This window comes from Schistosoma haematobium, chromosome 1, assembly GCF_000699445.3.
Source record: "Schistosoma haematobium chromosome 1, whole genome shotgun sequence".
Classification (NCBI taxonomy): Eukaryota; Metazoa; Platyhelminthes; class Trematoda; order Strigeidida; family Schistosomatidae; genus Schistosoma; species Schistosoma haematobium.
The window spans coordinates 70,971,929-70,992,967 of NC_067196.1; the positions used below are offsets into that span (position 1 = coordinate 70,971,929).

At 31.0% G+C, this 21,039-nt stretch overlaps 1 protein-coding gene across 1 annotated transcript in view; it reads left to right on the forward strand.

The window, feature by feature from the left end:
• The window catches only part of MS3_00002020 (uncharacterized protein), an 83,626-nt gene that overhangs the window by 42,273 nt on the left and 20,314 nt on the right, over positions 1 to 21,039 (forward strand). The window contains exons 16-25 of the mRNA XM_051209578.1: positions 2,276 to 2,383; positions 4,017 to 4,130; positions 6,320 to 6,433; positions 6,830 to 6,943; positions 7,650 to 7,763; positions 9,699 to 9,812; positions 10,632 to 10,748; positions 16,180 to 16,293; positions 18,604 to 18,717; positions 19,394 to 19,510. Coding sequence (XP_051075037.1) covers positions 2,276 to 2,383; positions 4,017 to 4,130; positions 6,320 to 6,433; positions 6,830 to 6,943; positions 7,650 to 7,763; positions 9,699 to 9,812; positions 10,632 to 10,748; positions 16,180 to 16,293; positions 18,604 to 18,717; positions 19,394 to 19,510 — 1,140 coding nt within the window. The remainder of the gene's footprint in view (positions 1 to 2,275; positions 2,384 to 4,016; positions 4,131 to 6,319; positions 6,434 to 6,829; positions 6,944 to 7,649; positions 7,764 to 9,698; positions 9,813 to 10,631; positions 10,749 to 16,179; positions 16,294 to 18,603; positions 18,718 to 19,393; positions 19,511 to 21,039) is intronic.

Genomic DNA, 21,039 nt, shown 5'->3' on the forward strand with positions numbered 1-21,039 from the left:
CATCCAACAGTGTTAATGTCCCATACTAAGATGAAACGGCCGTCTCGTGCTTCTAAGTTTTCTATGATGGTCTAACTTCAAATGACTCATGAATTCAACTATAAAATTACTAAAATCTCCACAAAACCCCATTCTGATAATAAAATTTATTACTAATTTCATTGTTTTCTTCTAAGTATAAATGTTTCTTAATTAATGGAAATGAATGAAGTTAGAGACTAAGAGATAACAAAATGTATTTATTTAATTAAATTTGCTTTCTGTTCATTCTAATCTGCATATTGAACACTACAATGATAAACTAGATTAAACAGGTTACCAGATCTGTTGTATTTTACCACAACTTATTTCTTGGAAAATTATGTTCTTTTTATAATTTTGAGTCAAAGGTAAGTTTTAAGTGTAATAACATTTTCCATTTAACACAGTGACCATTTATTAATAATATCAATGATTAAATTGTACACTAAGCATATTAGAAAAGTAGAAATCTATCATCTTTGAATATCATATTTTAAATTAATCAACTATTATTATTATTAGCGTTATTCAATATTATATTTTTTGGTAAAATGTAGAATAATTCTCAGCACAAAGTATTTCAACAATTTCCCGTTTCTTACATTTTCGTCGATCCTGATGATAAAATTGAGTGATTGCCAGTTAGAAGTTAACAGTCTAGTTATTCGACGTCCAAATAATGTACATTCTTTTCGTTGCATATTGCTATCAACCACGATATCTCTGATTGAGCTTTTTTTAACTCATACAACGAAAGGTTGTACACTTTTCAGAAACGCACCTGAATAGGTTATGCGATTAATAACTTGTGGGGCCCTTTATTTTGTCGTCATTTAGATCGGACGATATTTGTCGATGGGCTCTTCACTTTAGTGGCCCGAGTTCTGACTGAATGATGGTTGTCGAACTATATATGTCGCCTATCGTTGTATATAATCATCGATTTAAACCGCGTTAGTCAATAACGGAATTAAATAAGTCAAATAACGAAAATGGACTTGTGAATACATGTATTTTGTATATAAAGCGAATGGAATAGAGAGAAGAGAAACGACGCGCAGTGGGTATGGTGGATAAGCCAATTCCATTTAGTCAAGCGTTAATCAATATTTATAGTTACACAAAAATAAGTTACAGACATGTGATGAATGGGATAAGAAATGTACACACACCTACGCGCTCATATAAAAGTAGTGAAGATTGATAAGCGAATAATGAACAAGGTCAAAATATGACTCAAGTAGAATGAATAGATTGGCCTGCCGAAAGCTAGAATAAGGTATATGGGCTTAACATAATAACCGACACTACAAACCATAATGTTGTATTAAAACAAAGTTAGATGACTTGTTGAAATATTAGGATGTCAGGACCAGATAGCCCAGATATTCAGGCAGACCGCCATTAGAAATATATTGTGTTAAATCTTTGGTTTCACTTACAAATCAACCTAATAATAATATTACTTTAATACTCGTTAAATTTATCCAATTAGACAGTCATCATAAAATATTAAAAATGGTTCTATGTAAAATTTATGATGTCAATATTCTTTTTCATGGTTAGTTACTGAGTATTAAAATAGAATAATCAAATAACAATGAAGGTATGTATATTATAAGTGATCCATTAAAAAGAAAATGCAAATGGAAGTTATGCTAAATGTTACTAAACTGAAGGGTTATGAGTTAAAACGTAGGAAAAAAAGATATGGGAAATTAAATAATTATTTATGAATTCATTGTAATTAATGTTGTCACAATACACTAATCAGTAGGATTAGCCATTCAAGATCTTTAAAAACCTGTTAATCATATTAGCTTTATACAATATACAGTAAGAGTATTTACCATTACTATTCGGTATATACTGTACTTAACAAGAACATTTGAAACTGAAAGATTGCAAATGAATGTACCTACACCTAGCTTGTTTCCTATTACGTATTGATCGATTATTAAACCCCAGCATTTCTGATTTATTTCATCTGTAAAACCTGTTTTACTGAGTATGGTTATGATCATACTTTTGCTTGTAAAGTTTGTAACAATGGCATTTTTTTCTAATAGATTAATACACATTATTGAACTTTTATTAAACAATCAGATTTATAAAGTTAATTAAACATAATTCCTATGATGTATGCATATCTTAAATTAATCTCAAGCATGAGGTATGTCATCCAGTGATTTAAAAAACGCCTCGTAGTATTGTTTATTTTAACAAAAGGTTACAGCAAAGTATTTGTTTACAGATTTATGTCATCACATTCAATGTCATCCATATGCACAGTGTGAAAATGGACAGTGTCATTGTATTGAAGGTTATATTGGTGATGGATATTACGATTGTCATGTAAGAGGTAAGGTTTATGTTTATTAACATAAACATTGTTGAATTAAACTATGGTGTGAGTAAAAATTAATAATAATAACTCCTAACATTTATTGGAAAGAAATGATGATAAGGTAATTATACATAAATGTTAAACCTAACATTCATATAAGTAGTATTTCATATATTCTAGTTATTCAACAGTCACATCCCTGTCAGTGCTGATTATTTTCGACAGAAAAACAAATATCTATATATGTCTTACCGATTATTTGTACATAGAAGCTGATCTTTTAGCTGAATGCCTATTTGATATTTAATAATTAATTCTTATATTCGTTGTATTAAATAAAATTAATACAAATATTCACTGGGAAATATAAGTGTATCATAAACCAGCATATCTATTTTATCATAAAGTCGCATAATACATTTTTTTCAATACATTCATTAGTTCCTAAGCTTTTTTAGGAATTACACTTTTTAGATTATCAGTTTAGGGGTTGTGGAGATTGTTAAGTTTTTGATTGAGATCATGAACCGATTGATGTTAGACCACTATTGGTGGTCTAACATCAATCGGTTCATGATCAATCAATCAGTAACTAAAGAATATACTTGATTTTATTTTAGATTACTTTAGATGAATAACTGAAATGTATTGAATTACTATGAGACTTCACTTTTATAATTGAGAAAAGATAAATCACTAGTTAATTGATTTCTACGGTATATCATTTGTAACATTTTAAATATTGAAAAGAAATTCAAACATCGGGGTCTGTTATAGGCTTGGCAACATCCTCCACGTAGTCATTTTTATTTCTATCACAAAATTTTAAAGAATGTGTTTACAATACAAGGAAAATACTGATAATTATATTTGAATTAACTTGATTCGATTTTTCATTTATTGGTGTTACAAATATTTAGTCTTCGTAGAAACTAGTTGTCTTTAAAAGTGACCTATACTGAGTAACGAAACATCAGAAAATCTTATTTTTCTACTCATTGGGATATTACAAATATATTAAATTATTTATAACAATCTACCTAATGCTTACTTTATTTGAAATTATCAAGTCAAACCTTGGTAATGATACTTATAATGTAGGGAATGTTAATATCCATTCGCGGTAAATACTGATAGAACAAAAAGTGTAACAATGACTACTTGAAAGTTACACTTAAATGATACACAGAATGACAAGTAATTTCGTAACTTAATAGCTTGTAATTATAGATTAGCAATAGTAATTATATACAAAAAACTAAACAATCTTTCTTTTAAACTTTATTCTTCATTCCTTTAATGTTTCATCTGCAAATGAACTAAATTTAGATTCTTATAAAAATCACCTACCCATGAAGTAAATATCTTCTTGATAAATATCTGTTGGATGTAATTTTAAATTGTTAAAGTATGGATCCAGTTACTTTTCTACATCTGAAGTACACCCGGTAAATATAAAATGAATCTAAATTGATTGAAGTAAACTGATTTATGGTACTAGGTTTATGTTACTTTTATGACTATAAGTTTACACAGCGTTCACTTACTGTTTGAGGACTGTTTACTGAATTTCATAAAATAAAAACAAAGGTAATTTCAACTTAATGCTTCAAAACAAAGCAATTATTTCTACATTCTAAATCTCTAGATCCTTGCACTGGTGTAAAATGTCATCAATATGGAGAGTGCATCAGTGGACGATGTCATTGTCTTAGAGGATACGAAGGTGATGGGTATTATGATTGTAGGCAAACAGTTACTGGTAAGAATTTTATGCATGCGAGTTATAAAAAAATATCTATAAGCTCGTAAACTCAGAAAATATCAAACGACAATATTCAGTTGCATGCGGTTCCCTTTTTTTAATGTTAAGAAAACATGGATCGTAAAGCGCCGATTTTAATAAAATCATAAACCATCAATATATTATGAAACTGCTTTTTCTGAAATGATACATAACTTTTACCTAAACAAGAATATGTGTACTTTATACATTCAAAATAATGTAACTTCAAGTAAACACTATTTTATATGTAAATCGAACTCATTATTTTGATACAGTGTTATCGAAACATCACACAAAAGCGATGCTCTTTAACTGGATTCATAAACACTGTAAATTCGAGGATTAAAAATGCAAAAGGTGGTCTTTAACTGGTTTAGAAAAACTTTTGTTAAAGAATAAATCTGAGAAGTTCAGAGCATTCCTACTAAAAACTGAAAGATTCATTTGTGCTTCTAACTTGTCTTATTGCCATTCGCTCAAATAGTTAACAGATTGTCGGCAAAGTAAAGAAGAAGGAATAAAATCTAAAACAGTTCCCTACAATCTTTAAAATAAAGTAGGGCTAATCGTTCTAACTATTAAGGCTGCCGCGTAAGATGCTAAAATCATTTTTGAAACGATACGAAACATATTATACATGAATTGGTACTAAAACAACCAAGTTTTTCTCCAAAGAACTCAGTAGATAAGTTAATCATTTTCATCAAGACATAAAGGAAATATGTTTATCGGAAAACGTTCCTTCATAACTATTTCAATTTAAAAATATTAAAGTCCTATTCATATATAACAGGTAAATTTATTAAGACCTCACTCCATTGTACAAGCTAGTGGCTATTTGCACTCAGTAGCTAAGTGCATAATATGATGGCGTTTGAATCGCACGATGCTGGGTTCGAGTCCCAAATAGGACAAAATAAGCATAGTCGATTCCACTGCTAGCCACCATCCATCTCTGCTTATAAATCTATTATAAATTAGAGTTTTATTGAAAAATTATAATCACATTATGAACGCAATGAATATAAGTAAATGAATTCAATAAATAAATCATCATTATTCTAAGCCATAAAAGACTTGAGGTCAAAAATAAAACAAAGCAGTAAATAATTGTGGTGTAACGTTTCAAAGCAGATAAGTGAAAGAATTGAAAAGTAATAAAACAGGAATAAAATGGAAAATATTTTTTAGTTTTTCTATGACAGTAATACAGGGTACTGAAACAAGAAGGAAATGGGATATATAAAAATGGAACTATGAAATAAATCCAAAGTCATATTACAAAGGGGAGAACCTAATCAAAGGTCAATACATCATTTACAATTACTGGTCATAAAATTTAGGATTGTTGATAGAATAAAATATATATTTTTCTTTCAGATGTATTGCCCCGGCTTTCTGATTGGAATAGCTTTTGCTTCAGCTGTTTGAAGTACTCTTAGTTTAACAGGTTTGGAAATGGCTGATCCACGTTGACTTTATGGCAAGTTTTCACTAAATAAGCACGAATTAAACTAAAAACACGAAGTTCAGAGAAGAGGTCTTTTTTTAACAAATTTATCAGCAAGCTATACAGTCATATATTTATATATATATATAAACGACTGTACAGTATGCTAACAAATTCTTTGAAAAGAGATTCCTTCTCTGTGCATCTTGTTTTTAATGATTATCTAGAGATTCTACGTTCATGAAAGAATTGACTTATTGACAGCTTTAACTACACTAGGAGGTGGCCTTTTGACTGAGAACACAAATTCCTGGGTTATTTGTCAAGTTATCTTTCATTTTTAGAGTTACCATCGGACGCGTGGTAAACTTCATCTGTGTCTTTAACATGATGGGGACTTTCTAGCGATTAAAAATGGTATAAAACTGTCCCTAATTAAAAAGTAATTAGATAATAGGACAAAAAAGTGTAATCTGAAAATTTCTGAACTTTTGCAGTTTACTGACAATTAAATACTAATAGTCGAATACTGTCAAATGGTTTGTTTTCTGAACAATACTAAACTATTGTGTTTACTTAATAATGCACTTGAATAGACCATGTAAATCACAAACTAAAACTGTAAATCTGCCTATAAATAGATAAGGCTTTTTACTATAAAATTGTTATCGGTTTCGCAAACATACTTGGACTTCCAACGTTTTTGTACCGGTAGATCCATGTTCAAATGTTCAATGTCATCCTAATGGTTATTGTAGAAATGGACGTTGTTTATGTTTAAACGGTTATGAAGGTGATGGTTATTATGAATGTCGTCCAGTTCATAATGGTAAGCTTATCAGTTCCTAGTATGCATCTCATAACATCATCTATACAAATAAAAGAGCATGCTCTTTCATGGAGAAATTTATTCTGAAACATAAATAAATATCAAGAAAAATGTTGGTTATTTCTCAATGAAAACTACTTTTTAAGTAGCATGAAATGAACTTGTACTCCATCTATTTGCATTGTTCTCGCGAAAATACTACTGTTTTATTTATATGGGAATAGAGAGATTAAAACTGAATTCACTTATTTCAAGCAGACATATACCTGCATGTGTCAAAAACATCCTATGAAAACATTATCATAAAATATAAGTCACATGATGCATGTTACTAATTGGGAAGAAATAGTATGACATCGTCTTTTTCAGTTTCTAAAATGTTTGTCTCCTTTGTAGATCCTTGTATAGGAGTACAGTGTCATTCTAAAGCAGAATGTCAAAATGGTTACTGTCGTTGCCTGAATGGCTACGAAGGGGATGGTTTTCATTATTGTTATGCAATGCAAGATGGTAAGGACCGTAGTAAATAGTTAGAAAAACAAAATTTTCCACTCCCTTATTTCATAATTAATTTACTGTTCTATGTACATTATATAGTATAGATAAGGATAATCGGTAATATGATTGTACACGAAAAACAATTGAGTCTGAGAATATACCTACGTCTGGAAAAAACTACAGCTGATAGACTTAGTGCATATAAAATAAGTAGAGACTCCATTTTAAAAATGAATTTTAGAATAGATTCTTATTAAATATTTCTTGCAATAAGTTCGTTTTACGAATTTAAAAAAAGCCAGAACAAATATAGGTGCAGAATAAAATGAATTCATTATATTTCATCGTTTTTCATCAGCTCATCATCATAAGCCTATGGTTTTAATGAACTTTCTAAATGATGAACATTGTGTTTCATATAACATATACAATTGTAATCATATTCACAATTTGATAATCACCTACAGCAAAGTGATACGGACAGCATAAACCAGCATGCTTTGACGAGTTCTAATGCAATTCTGAAGGAAAGCTACATGACAAACAATAAAGACCAATCAACATGTGGAGTAAATTTTAAAATCAAAACGATCTAAATCTGAGACGCTAATCTCAATTATATCACTAAGTAGATAAGACCATTTTGAAAAATGTGCTTAACATAAATGATTCTGAGATTGAGTGTACATTCTAATGAATCATAATTATTTAATTGTAGATCCGTGTTCTAGTATGAGATGTCATATAAACGCTAAATGCTCTGATGGTGAATGCCGATGTTTGGACGGCTATCAGGGAGATGGAAAACATTATTGTGATCCTATTCAGCAGGGTAGGAGTATGCAAATAATTCATTCTCACGTTTTATTGCATGCTGAATGTTAGGAAATTAAGTATAGTTCTGATATGAAAACGAGTTATTTTGAAAGCACAGTTCTTTCTTTTGACTTCTAAACAATCGAATTTCTAATCCCAGACTGTTACTTCAATCACTAAGATACAAACCAGAGGCATAATCTTTTTGAATCACTGTTAATGATCAATGTTAATGATTATCCACTTACATATTCGGGATGCCTTTACTCACTTTTAGTGCAACTCAATTTTAGATTATAAATGTTTACTGACGGATCTAAATACATATTTTTAGAAACCTTCATATATTTTCATCCTTAACTGAAATTTTATTAAATTATTCAACGTTACTAAAATATGTTTCATTATTATGACTCATAGTCATTGAAATCATAGACGAATGATTGTGATTATTTTCCCGTATCTAACGTGTTTCGGAGTGTTAGCACGCATATTTCATGTAAACAGTGCTTAATAGGCATTTCGCTCTGGTATCGAACACATCACATGTGACCACACAATAACCTACATAGGAATAAATCACTAACAATCAGATGATGGGTTGAGCACTGAGTTGTAATCTAATAAATCATTTCTATCAGGATACCTGACCGGTGAATATGGTTATGTATAGATCAACTGAAGTACAGCTAGTAGCTTTTTACTACCACGATGAATACTTTTGTGCTTTAATAAAATGAGATATAGAATAACACTTTAGTGCTCTTTCAACACCTAGAATCATTTCCCAATCCGATTCATACTCAACTGAATATCGTTGTAAATGTGGTAATGTAGGTTGAATAAATTTACATAAAGCTTTTTAATAATTATGTAGTGATTTTTGATAGTTGAGATCATGAATCAACTGTAGGTAGACCACCGTGGGAAATGTGGAAGCAGTGGACGGTCTTTTCTTCCTACTGTGGGACTCCCCAGCTGTGCGCATCCACAATCCTGCTTCGCGGCATTCGAACCCACGACCTATTGGTCTCGCGCGCGAACACTTAACCTCTGGATGTATGAAAATAAGTACAGATACGTGACAAATCCGATTAATTTATATTAATTATAATTGGTATTTCAAATCCATAAGCTTTCATTCAATATGTATGTCGCATTTTTGTACGTAACAAATCAAGTGACATTCACCTTCAAATGATTTCGCTTTACGAAATTGGAAACCATTGCTTACTTATGAGAAGCTCAACTGGTGGTGCATGATATCCATTTTATTAATGAAAAGTGGATCATCACACTAATATATTTATTATAGTGAATGTATTAAAGGAAGAAAGCTTTTGTTTACACAACTATTTTCCTTTAATTATTACTTCACCACATGTAAAATGCCATTTATAGAGAAGTGAAATATCCGAAGGGTGTGAAAATCTCGACAGTATATCAAAAGCTATTTCCATTTCTATGTATAATTCCGTGTGGTAGGTAACTTAATCACTCCTGACACTGATGACTAAATGACTGACCCAAACTTCAGGAAATCCATCTAGAAGGTGATTTTTGAAAACTACAGGATTGTTATTAATTAAGCAGTTTGTAGAGATTTGTTTTATGCAAATAAAGTTAGGCTTTTTGTGTTTACATTCAGTGGTGTGTAAGTGTCATGTTAACTACAAAACCTACAGCTCCGTGCTATAACTCCATGTACAGTTTTGAGTCCATAATATTGGAACAGTCCCAAACCTTCCTGAAACACACGCTCTTTGCTTTCTCGTTGATCATGTTTATTTATATAGTCTCAGTCATCTGTTTACGTTTGTGTACATTTAAATGCTCCTAGAACTATTTAAATATAAAACGTAGATGCGACAAATTCATGTAGGTGATAAATCTATCAATTGAATATTGACATGCAAACTAACACCTCTTAAAAATACTATATTTTACACAGACCAGTGTCAAAATATTCGTTGTCATGAGTTTGCAAACTGTCAAAATGGTAGATGTCAATGTAATGCAGGTTATGAAGGAGATGGTTACTGGGAATGTAAATCCATAAAAAGTGGTAAGATACAAAGATAATTTACTGTAATAGGAGCTTAAAATATTACTAAAACCCCTGCATCATGTTTTCGCATGAGTATTTGTGCATAACTTTTGAATAACTTTTATTTATTAAGGAATAAAAATGAATTCATGCTATTCTGCTAGAATGTTTGTTCTTGCTCTTTTCAAAATGATAAAGGGAACTATGTGTATGAAATATTAAGGAATAATTGAAATGTTTATAATCAAAGTTTATCCAATGTTTGTAGCAAATTTTAGTTGAGATAGTGACATTATAAATGCCTATCTCTTCAATTTCTGTATCTTGACTGAATAAAAATTCCTAATTTTGAATGGATAGAGACTTTACAATTGTGTGAAAATTTATATGCACATGTTAGCTATCGGATATTTCCTTTGAGTTTTGGTTTATATTACTACGCGTCGATTGGTTTTTCTGAATTTTCAGAGAATTCCATTTGGTTACTTTAACGCTCTTTCATATACTGTCTTTTCGTGTTTTACTTAGGATGTTATATCTATTTGTTTGAGTCTTTGCTAATCTTTTTTCGCTTAACTTTTGTTGTGCTCTCTCATATAATTTAAACGTATTATGTAATATAATTCAATATTGTATTTGACTTGAGGCAAATCTATACTGAATTCTATTAAAGCATTTAATTTATTTTGTGTATGATGAAGTATATATATTCTTGAAGTGTGTGTAGTTTGATGTATATAACCATGTCTCCAGATATATATATATATATATATATATCTTTGGTATGCAAATGAATTACCTAGTAGTTGAAATACTCATCTAATTATCTTGTTAAAGACCTTTGCAAGTATGTTCGATGTCATGAAAATGCAAAATGCAATGAACACGGTAAATGTCAGTGTCTTGATGGTTATTCGGGAGATGGATACCATGAATGTCAGAAAAGTTCACAAGGTAAGTTAACATTTTACTGTCGCCGAACAAGATGATCTTGTATAATGAATACATAGTAGTGTTCACGATGCAAACAGACTTAATGAAATATTTGCTTCTGATTTTTAATTTGTTTATAATCATTGAAGAAAATCTCACATGTTTAAGCGCTAGTCTACAAAATCTAGTCAGTGATGAGTACTGAGGCTGTCACAAATATTTTCAAAGCTAGTGGCTTAATTTGTCACTCCCAAGTGATATAAATTTACATACTTAAGTAAATTTTATATAATCTTATATCTCAGACTCAGATCAATAATTTATGGTTTGATCAACACAATCTTGCTGGTTATTGTCTTTAGTTTTGAAGGCTAGCCATTATGTTAGAATATTTTGATATTATATATATATGCAATTTTATTTGAAAATTCATAACATTTAAGTACTCCTATCTATTCTTACTCCTAAATTCTACTTTAAACCTCTATATTCTTTTCCTATGATCACTTATCTAACATATAATTGTTTGGATTGTGTGATACCATCCGATTATTATATACATTATTCTATGGTTGTTTGATATTGATAGATAGCCTATTGAGAATAATCAACTGAAACCGAAAAGTTGATTGACAAAATATCTAACAGTAAGGTTGTGACAACTTCGTGTCCCATAGAAAACATCGGCTTCCTTACGTTACAGATGCACCTTACTGATGTATGACTGATATCATAAAACCATCTAACATAAATTACTAACTAAATGTATATGTAGTTTTGAATTCTTAGACCGTTAACGAATAAAGAGATTACTTTTGTAACCTATCGATTTTATACCATTACCTGAGGAAATTAATCTTAAAAATGTGTTTCATTATTTTCTAACCGATTCTGTTTCGTTAAATTCTATACCGACTTTTTCATTCGATGGCACGCCTACTCATGATACTAATTTTCTTGAACTAAGCAGTCTGTGTTATATAAATAGATATATCTGTGATATAACTAAACCGGATTATTTTATGGTTTCGTCCATTTATCTTATCTTGGTTACTCTTTATACTTGTCAGATTTTGCCCGTTCTGTTAAGATAGTATTTTCGGTAAAATAGTATGACGGTCGGACGATGTGAATGTTTTTTTATGTTACTGCAGATGGTTTTATAGATCACTGTAGAAGTAACCATCCCACAATGTAAAAGAAATATAAGGAGTATATTTATACTTGCAGCTTGTCATTAATTATTAAGGGATAAAAACCGTTACTTCGCAAACGTACGTAACTAGGCCTCGTATTTTCGATGGTCGCTACATTCGTTCCGCTTATTCTTTCCCGGATTTTTTTGTTTTATTTTGAAATACCGAAACACATAGGTTTAAATACTTAATAGAAAGTGCTTGGTCTAACAATGCTAATACTCTATCAAATCGTTCTATTAATAACTTGGAAGTATTAGTTTTGATTTATTCTGAGTTTTTTGGAAACTTTAGTACGATTGTTTGAACACTAACTGTGTAATGTCGAAGAAATGATGTAATAAAGCTGAAGTTTAGTTGTCAGTTAATTTCTTTGCTACTTTTTTGAATATATTACAATAAGCTACAATCTGATACACTTTATTTTAGATTTCTCAAGTTCCAGAATAGACAACGAAAATATGCATAGAACAGTTAACTAAAATAGAACAATTTATCTCTTACATAACAGACTATCATTTAGCAAAACATTTCATTCAAACCATTACCTTTTTGTTATTACTCAATATTTAAGACAAAAATCTATACCATCACGAAATCTCAAAACATTTCTAAGTAAATTAGGTGGTTCTACTAACTTTATATTAGTCTAGATCGCTTAAAAACAAATGGACAGAAAAGAATAATAAAACAGAAGAAGTAAATCATCTTTCGATACCCCAGAGACCGCATCATCTATATCATTCAATATCACATGTAACACTCCAAGAAAACAAAATCCTTAATCTACTCTATTTTTTGAAAAAAAACATTTTTTTATTTCAATAGTTGAGATCATGAGTCAATTGAATCTAGACCACCATGGAAAACCTGGAAGCACTGGACAGCAATTTCATCCTTGTACGAGACTGTTGAAATTACTAAAGATCTCCACAAAACCCTTTCTGATAATAATCATCTGCTCACTAGTGACTGACTTCAAGAGATACTCCTGGAGTTCTAGTGAGAAGCCGTGACCAGTGGAGTTCTACCACGTCTGTTGTCAGATATCAGCTCACTGAAGACAGTGGTGTACTGTGGCGCAATTTCGTGGGTTAGTTGAAGTTAGACATTAACACCATTGGATACCAACCAGCTCAGTGGTCTTGTGGTTAAGCGTTCGCGCGCGAGGCTAATAGTTCTTGTGTTCGAATCCCGCGGGGAGGGATCGTGGATGCGCACTTCTGAGGAGTCTCGTACTGGGACGAAACAGCTGTTCAATGCTTCCAGGTTTTGCATGGTGTTCTAGCTTCAATTGACTTATGATTTCAACCACTGAAATTACTAAGAATCTCCACAAAACCACTTCCGATTTTTTAAAATTGTTTTACTCACCTAGATAATTTTTTGTTTATTGTATGCGATGAATAGTTTGTATAAAGAAAATAATACTGGAGATAAAATTGTATAAAAGTGAATTCAAAGTTATCGTTTAAAGATCCCCATCATATTAAACGAAGAATATTTGAACGATAAATTCACTTCAGATTCTAGAATACATATATCCAAATTAATAATCCGAATAATGGCCAGGTTAAGGGTTAAATGAATCATTTAAAGTTAAAGCATGCGAATTTAGGATTAGTAAATAAAATAGAATAAAATTGTTAATGTTGATATAACATATAGAATGTTAACTTAAATCTGCTTGTATGTTAAGTGAAATGTTCAAATCCATGATTAGAATAAATATGGGTCAGATAAGGTGAGAGAAATAATAGTGCAATTGCAATTTGATCAAATGTTTAGTGGAAGACAATGTTGTGTAAAAAATTATTACTAAGACATAGTAAGGTGGGATGAATGAGATATGAATCATGTATTGAGAGATCATTAATCATGTTTAACCAGTAGTAATAATAATAACAGTACAAAGATTTGTGAATAGAGATAACAGAGATAATTACATTTGATTATGAAAGGTCGTAAGTACAATAGTCACTTAAAATTTAAAAAAGATTCAAGTTAACATTCTAAATTTTCAGTATAGGGTTGTGGAGAATATTAATTATTAGATTAAGATCATGAACCGATTGATGTTAGACCACCATTGAAAACCTGGAAGCACTGTACGGCCGTTACGTCCTATTGTGGGACTCTTCAAACACTAGCACCGTTGAATGCTAGCTCAGTAGTCTAGAGGCTAAGCGTTCGCGCGCGAGACTGAAGGCCCTGAGTTCGAGTCCTGCGAGCGGGATAATGGATGAGTACTGCTGAGGTTTTCAATGTTGGTCTAACATCAATCGGTCTATGATATCAATCAATAACCATTTTATCCTATTTTGATTGACAATCCTAAATTCACATGCTTTAACTTTAAATGATTCAATTTACCCTTAACTTGGCCATTTTTCGGATTATCTATTTGGAAATATCATTGTAGAACCTAAAGAGAATTAGTCGACAAGAATATTCTTTGTTTAACTATTAAGTTTTCAAAAGTTATCATTATTCTTCTACTTTAAAACTTGTTACTATTTTAAATATTTTCAGCTTGAGTTTTGTTAACTCAAAACATGATAAACACGTTTTATTTTGATGAAGTTTTGTTCTCTGAGCTCCATGACCAAACCATCCAGCTCAGAGAACAAAACTCCAGCTATAAATCTTCTCTATGTTTTATTTCAAAATTAAATTTTTCAGTTTGTTCTCATACATTTAATGTTGGTTTGTTGAACTTTATTTCATTTATCAACAGTTTATAGGTTTACACGTTGAACAAGGAATGAAATTATTAAATTCCAGTGTCATAAAAAAATATTCTCCTAGATGAATTACACATTACGTTTCATAATTACTTGTTCTTGATTAATAGTGAAGACTTAATTGCAATACACATCATTTTTGTTTTACTAAGAAATGTAATACTTTTATAGAGGACAGTCATTTTAATAAATATTGTCTTTTATCATGAAATTTTTTTGTTACTGAAGTAACGATTTACTTAGTGTTTACTATTAATTTGATAATTTGGAAGAAATAATTGTCTTGAACTCCTTTGTTTTTGTATTCGTTTTTATGAATGTTTTTAGCAATTAGTGATTCATTTTACGTAAAAATCAAATATCGGATGGGGAGTTTTCTAGAGATTTTAGCCATTTTAATAGTTGAATTCATGAGCCAAGTGAAGCTAGACCCCAGCATGGAAAACCTGAAAGCATTGGACGGCCGTTACATCCTAGTATGGGACTCCTCAGCAGTGTGCATCTATGACCCCGACCCACAAGATCCGAACCCAGGACCTACCAGTCTCGCGCGCGAACGCTTAGACCTTTAGACCTTCAGATAATAATCATCATATGCCCACTAGTGACTGGCTTCAAAAGGTATATCCTGGAGTTCAAGTGAGAAGTAGTGAGCAGTGGAGTTCAACCGGTCTGTGGTGAGATAGTAACTCATTAAAGACAATGGTGGACGGTGACTCAATTTCATGGATTGACTCAGTGGTCTAACGGATAAGCATTCATGCACGAGACTGATATTTCCCGAGTTCAAATCCTGATGGGCGGGATCGTGGATGCGCACTGGTGAGGAGTCTCGTACTAGGACGAAACAGCTGTCCAATGCTTTCAAGTTTTGCATGATGGCCTAGCTTCAATTGGCTCATGATCTCAACTATTAAAATTATGAAATAATAAATATTGAACTTATTGTTTGTTGCATGATAAAAGCCCTGATTTCTTTAAAAAATTGATTTTGTAACATTATAGATTGAATGATAAACAAAACGATTACTTTTGACCGATATTTTATCATTAAAAATACTCTTTTAACTAAACTTCCTTACTAATGTTAAAAAAATACTTTTTAACACATTAGAAATCCCCTAAGCTTAATTCTCATAGTATTTGGTTTTAATTTCTAGATTAGTGAATTCATAAATGATGTACAGTTTTCTTGTCGATTTTAATTTATTCTGGATTTATTGTAGATTTCTTTAATTGTTTACAAATGATAAACGTCGTCTATGCTTTCAACTTTAACTTCTACATTTGTTTCCTACTAATTGAAACATATTATTGATGATGTAATCCATATAGATCTTTATGTTTGGTTCTTCTAAAGAAGAACACACTATTCACCTACGTATTTATACCACATTACTTATATTCTTAAGAATTTTTCTAACCTACCGTTTGTCATAATTCAAAAAAAAACTTATTGAATTTCTAAGCAGAACAAATAATTGTTTTGAGTGCCAATCTTAAATATTACAGAGTTATGCGCTGGTGTTCAATGTCATCGTTTTGGTCAATGTTATGAAAATCGATGCTACTGCAGTCATGGATACGTTGGGGATGGGGTTAACTTTTGTGATGCACGTGCAAACGGTAGGTTTTAATTTGATTTGATATACCTTTTTATGATTGAATATTTGTACGTTTGAAATAATTTGATACATTGGTGAATAGTATTTAGAGATCAGTTATAAATAAACTCAAGTTTAGTTAACCCTGATGTAATGTAAGCTGGCAACTCATATGATGAAATGTATTTGGTACTTTCAAGCTGAAAATTCTCAAAATACTTCAAGTAGAACTGTTTAAATTTTGGGTTTCATGACGAATAAGAAACTTCAACGAGAAATCGTGAACAGTTTGACTCAAGCAAGATTATGAAAATGGTGAACAGGGATTTGTTTGACATCCAAAACAAACTGAATTATCATTATCGGAAGACACTCATTTTTCATATGACATAAAAAGTGATTTAATCAGATTTGTATAAACTAAGCTGTACAATTTCCACTTGAACACAAATTTACAATGAATTAGTTAATAAGGTGAAAATAGATTGAAAGTTAGAAAACAGAATTCACAATCAGTTGACAAACAAACCAAGTGTATATAACGTCAAAAAAATCAATTCACAATTCCACGATTCTCCACCATCCTAACAACCAGTGAGACAAAACATTTAACGTAGATAATTATCAACAAAAATTTAGAATAACTCGAATGTTGTAGTTGTTCTAACAATTCTGTCAGCCATTCAATTCTTATTATTATCAAGCAAATTTCTCAACTGTAGGGAAGCTTATTTGATTACCAAAATTAACTACTTAAGAGGTGCATAATCAAAAAGCATTAAAGCCTTTCCTTAGATATTTAAAAAATGTTTATGAACCTAGTTAGCTCTATTAAGTTTTTAATTTTGGTTGATTCTGTTGGGATAGCTTCCAAGAACTACGAAGGAGCCTCCAGAGACCCTAGAAGGCCGAAGAGTTTCATCCAACCAGGACACAATGAAGCTTTCTAGAATATCAAAGCTGCATGCTACTATTGGTCAGTAGCATGGCATGCCTCTTTGCGGATTGATTGAATTATAATGTTGATTTAACAGACGCTAATATCTCTAAATACCCGTGATTTTCTGTACATTTTGATTCTTGCCCAACAAACACTTTCTCCAGTCTTCTTATGTTTTCTTATTTGCGACTCGGAGGGTTCCAGCGTTCAAGTGCTCGCGTCATACGTGATATACTAAGAATCCAAGCTTTAGATATAACAGATTCCATTTTTATGCTTTACCTAAAATTATTAACCGTATTCAAAGTGATCTTTGCTACACTTTTTGTTATTATTAAAACTCAGGAAATATTCAGGATTTCTATTTACCTTCTCTGTTACTTCACACGAGAAATTTAGTCATTCATATTTTCATTTTGCAGACTTCTACTTTGATCTTTTAATAGATTGACATAGAGTTAATTGCATCTATTCAGTGCTTGAACTTATCAATAAAGTTGTCAATAAATTTTATTAACATAAAACTACAAATCTGAAATGTTCATAACTAAAGTATCAAGTATCGATTACTGTTTACAAATTTACAGAGTTAATAGCAGAACTAAAGAAGTCATTATATAGTACAAACTTAGGTTTCTGTTACGTAATTATCAAACAACAGATTTTACCAATGACGAGATTCATGTTTTTAACATAAATAACACTAAACCAAGTTATTTCTTAGTTTGCAGCCTTTAGTTTCTTTCAACTTCTACTACTCTAGTAATGAAAATCTCTTCGATACATGCAGTTGAAAATGACCAGTTCATGTTTAATTCTTTTTAAAATATAAGTTTTCATCAGTTCCGAAAATAAGCTAAAAGGTTTAGTAACTATAAGAATCAATAAGATGTTGACTTCATCATATCTGTAAAGATGACCCAAATAGGACGAAACGCGCATCCTGGATTTCACTGCTAGCCACTATCCATCATTGCTTACAAATAGCTCGTGAATTAAGGTAATATCGAGGCATACGCACAGTATGTACATATGCCAATAACAGACTGATCAATTGCAGTCTTAAACCTCAATGGGAAAATACAAGCCAAACAATACCAAGTGAAGATTTCATTTAGTTTAACATATTTCTCTATACATATATTTAAGGAGAAGAATATGCTTTCGTAAATTAAATTACTTTTTATTATTGATTGAAAATAATATAAACATTAGGACATTTAAGATCTTATAATGACCAGGAAGTTCCTTTACAGCCATTCATCTGATCAATATTTCTAATTACAGTATTTTTGCTTGCATATAAATCTGATATTCATAAAGTAATTAGTAGAATACGCTAGTAAGTATACATACAACTCAATACGTCTATCTCTCAAATATCTATTCTAGATCCATGTGATGGCGTTCGTTGTGCTGCTAATGGACGTTGCCAAGATGGTCGATGCGTATGTGATCCTGGTTATACAGGAGATGGTTACAATGAATGTCGAGAAGCCGAGGGTGGTAAGTAAATTCTAATCAGTTAAATGTAAAACTTTATAGAAGATTTGATTGTTAATTATAATATCTGATTGTTTAAAAAAATTATTACTGCTTATTTTTGCCAATTTCATATTCTACTTGAAACATAAACATTTTACCAGATAATTAATAATGAATCAACCAATTTATGTATATAAATTCATATCTATAGTGTATTTGTATTTGGCAAATATCCTCTAGGTGAAAACTTGTCTTGGATTAATTATTAATTTTGCTATCTCCTCTTTAATTGTATAAATAAATCTTAACACATTGATTAGCGTATATGATCATTCATAACAAGAATGTGTTACATTTCGAATACATTTCACATCGGGTAACTCATATTCTTACTGTACATAAAATAAACCAACCTGAACATCACTGATCAGTTATAAATAAATAGTATATTTGTAATATCCCAATGAGTAGAAAAATTAGATTTTCTGACGTTTCGTGGCTTAGTGTAAGTCACTTCTTCAGAGAATAGATAACCAAAATGAAGAAAAAAACTTTTGAAAAGAATTACTGACAATTTATATTTCAATAGATTTTCTATTTAAATTCAATATGATTTATGTTGATTACAGAGAGTCAAATGATTATCTATACTTTTAATTCAGTTATTGTAAGTTTTGAAATCTTATTGGTTTCATAGTGAAATTGTGTGGTAATGTACAATGTCATCAATATGCTACATGTGATAGAGGACAGTGTCGTTGTGTTACTGGTTATGATGGTGATGGTTATTCAGATTGCCGACCAGTTACAGAAGGTAAGATTCGTTTTTCTTCTCTAAAAATAATTTTGTTATTATTTTAAACTTTTTGAATTATTTTCTATCCAGTAAATTGTAATGTTATTCCTTTTATTTTCAGGTTAGAAACGATAAAATTATAAGACAATGTATTGTTATTGACACATTAACATTATACTTTGGATATCTTTAGTAGCTAAAATTTCTATTGATTATTAAGCCCAGAACTTGTAACCTGGTAATTGAAGGTTGATTACTTAAATCACTAAGTCATTGTTTTACTTTTTTTTCAAAAATTTATTACTCTGTATTTCATTTTTTCAGTAAGTAATAAGTGAATTGGACTTTCATTTGGTCTCAAAGATAATTTGAGGAATAAGTAGTTTGAAATTCACTACATCAGAACCTTGGATTAGTTAACATTAGTACTAAAAATTACTTAAAAGTAGATATTTTTATATGAGTTTTTTTGGAATTTCCTATGAGATAGTTCCATTTCAGTTTTCCCCTCTATTTAGTGTGATTCTACATACATTCATAGTTGTCTACCGAATTATTTGTTTGTTTTATTTGAGACGAGCACAATCGTAGATAGATGTAAGTTAGTATTGTATTTCTGTTTAACTTAGACTAGTGTTCACTGGATTCATGTATATGACTTAATTTTCTGATGATTCAATATCTTAAATTGCAATGAACCGATGTGTGGAGATTATTGTCGATGTTCGCAGTAATCCGATTGTTCAGCACAGTTACTATTTATGTAGTTCTTCCCATGAAGATTACACATAATGGTTAAATGTCATATATACATATATCGAGGCAATACGCACAGTATGCACTTATGCCAATAACAGGCTGATCAATTGCAGTCTTGAATCTCAATGGGGAGATACAAACAAAACAGTACCAAGTGAATTTAAATTCACCCCATTGCACAAGCAAGTGGCTATTAGGACTCAGTAGCTGAGTGGATAACGCGATGGCGTTTGAAGCGAACGGTCATGGTGTGGTGTATGCTACTTATATTGACATAAGTAGTAGATGATGTTAGTCGTGAACAGAAGGTCTGGCAGCAGAGAGTCAATAGAATCGGACAGTAAAGAATGGAAACAGGATGCCATTTGTATGAAAATGCAAGAACAACGAAGTCTAAGTCATTTTGAGACAATTGGTGGACATTTTGCAAATTAAGCATTTACTTTATGATTGTTAGATTTTATTAACAAGTCCTGTAATTTTGTGTTGAATACATTCGATTGTTCCTACCCGTGTTCTCGTTCACTACACTGGGTCCGAGTGCCAGAGTGAAAATCAAAACTGAGATACAGGCAAATCCAGCTGACGAGTTCCAAATGGGACGAAACGCGCGTCTTGGATTCCACTGCTGACCACTATCCATCTTTGCTTATAGAGATTCTGACCTAAGATAATATCAAAGTAGTTCTTACGGAATGCACATATGCCAACAAGAGACTGGTCAAATGCAGTGCTAAATAACAATGGGAAGATACAAGTAAACAACAACAACAACTCAAAGTTAATAA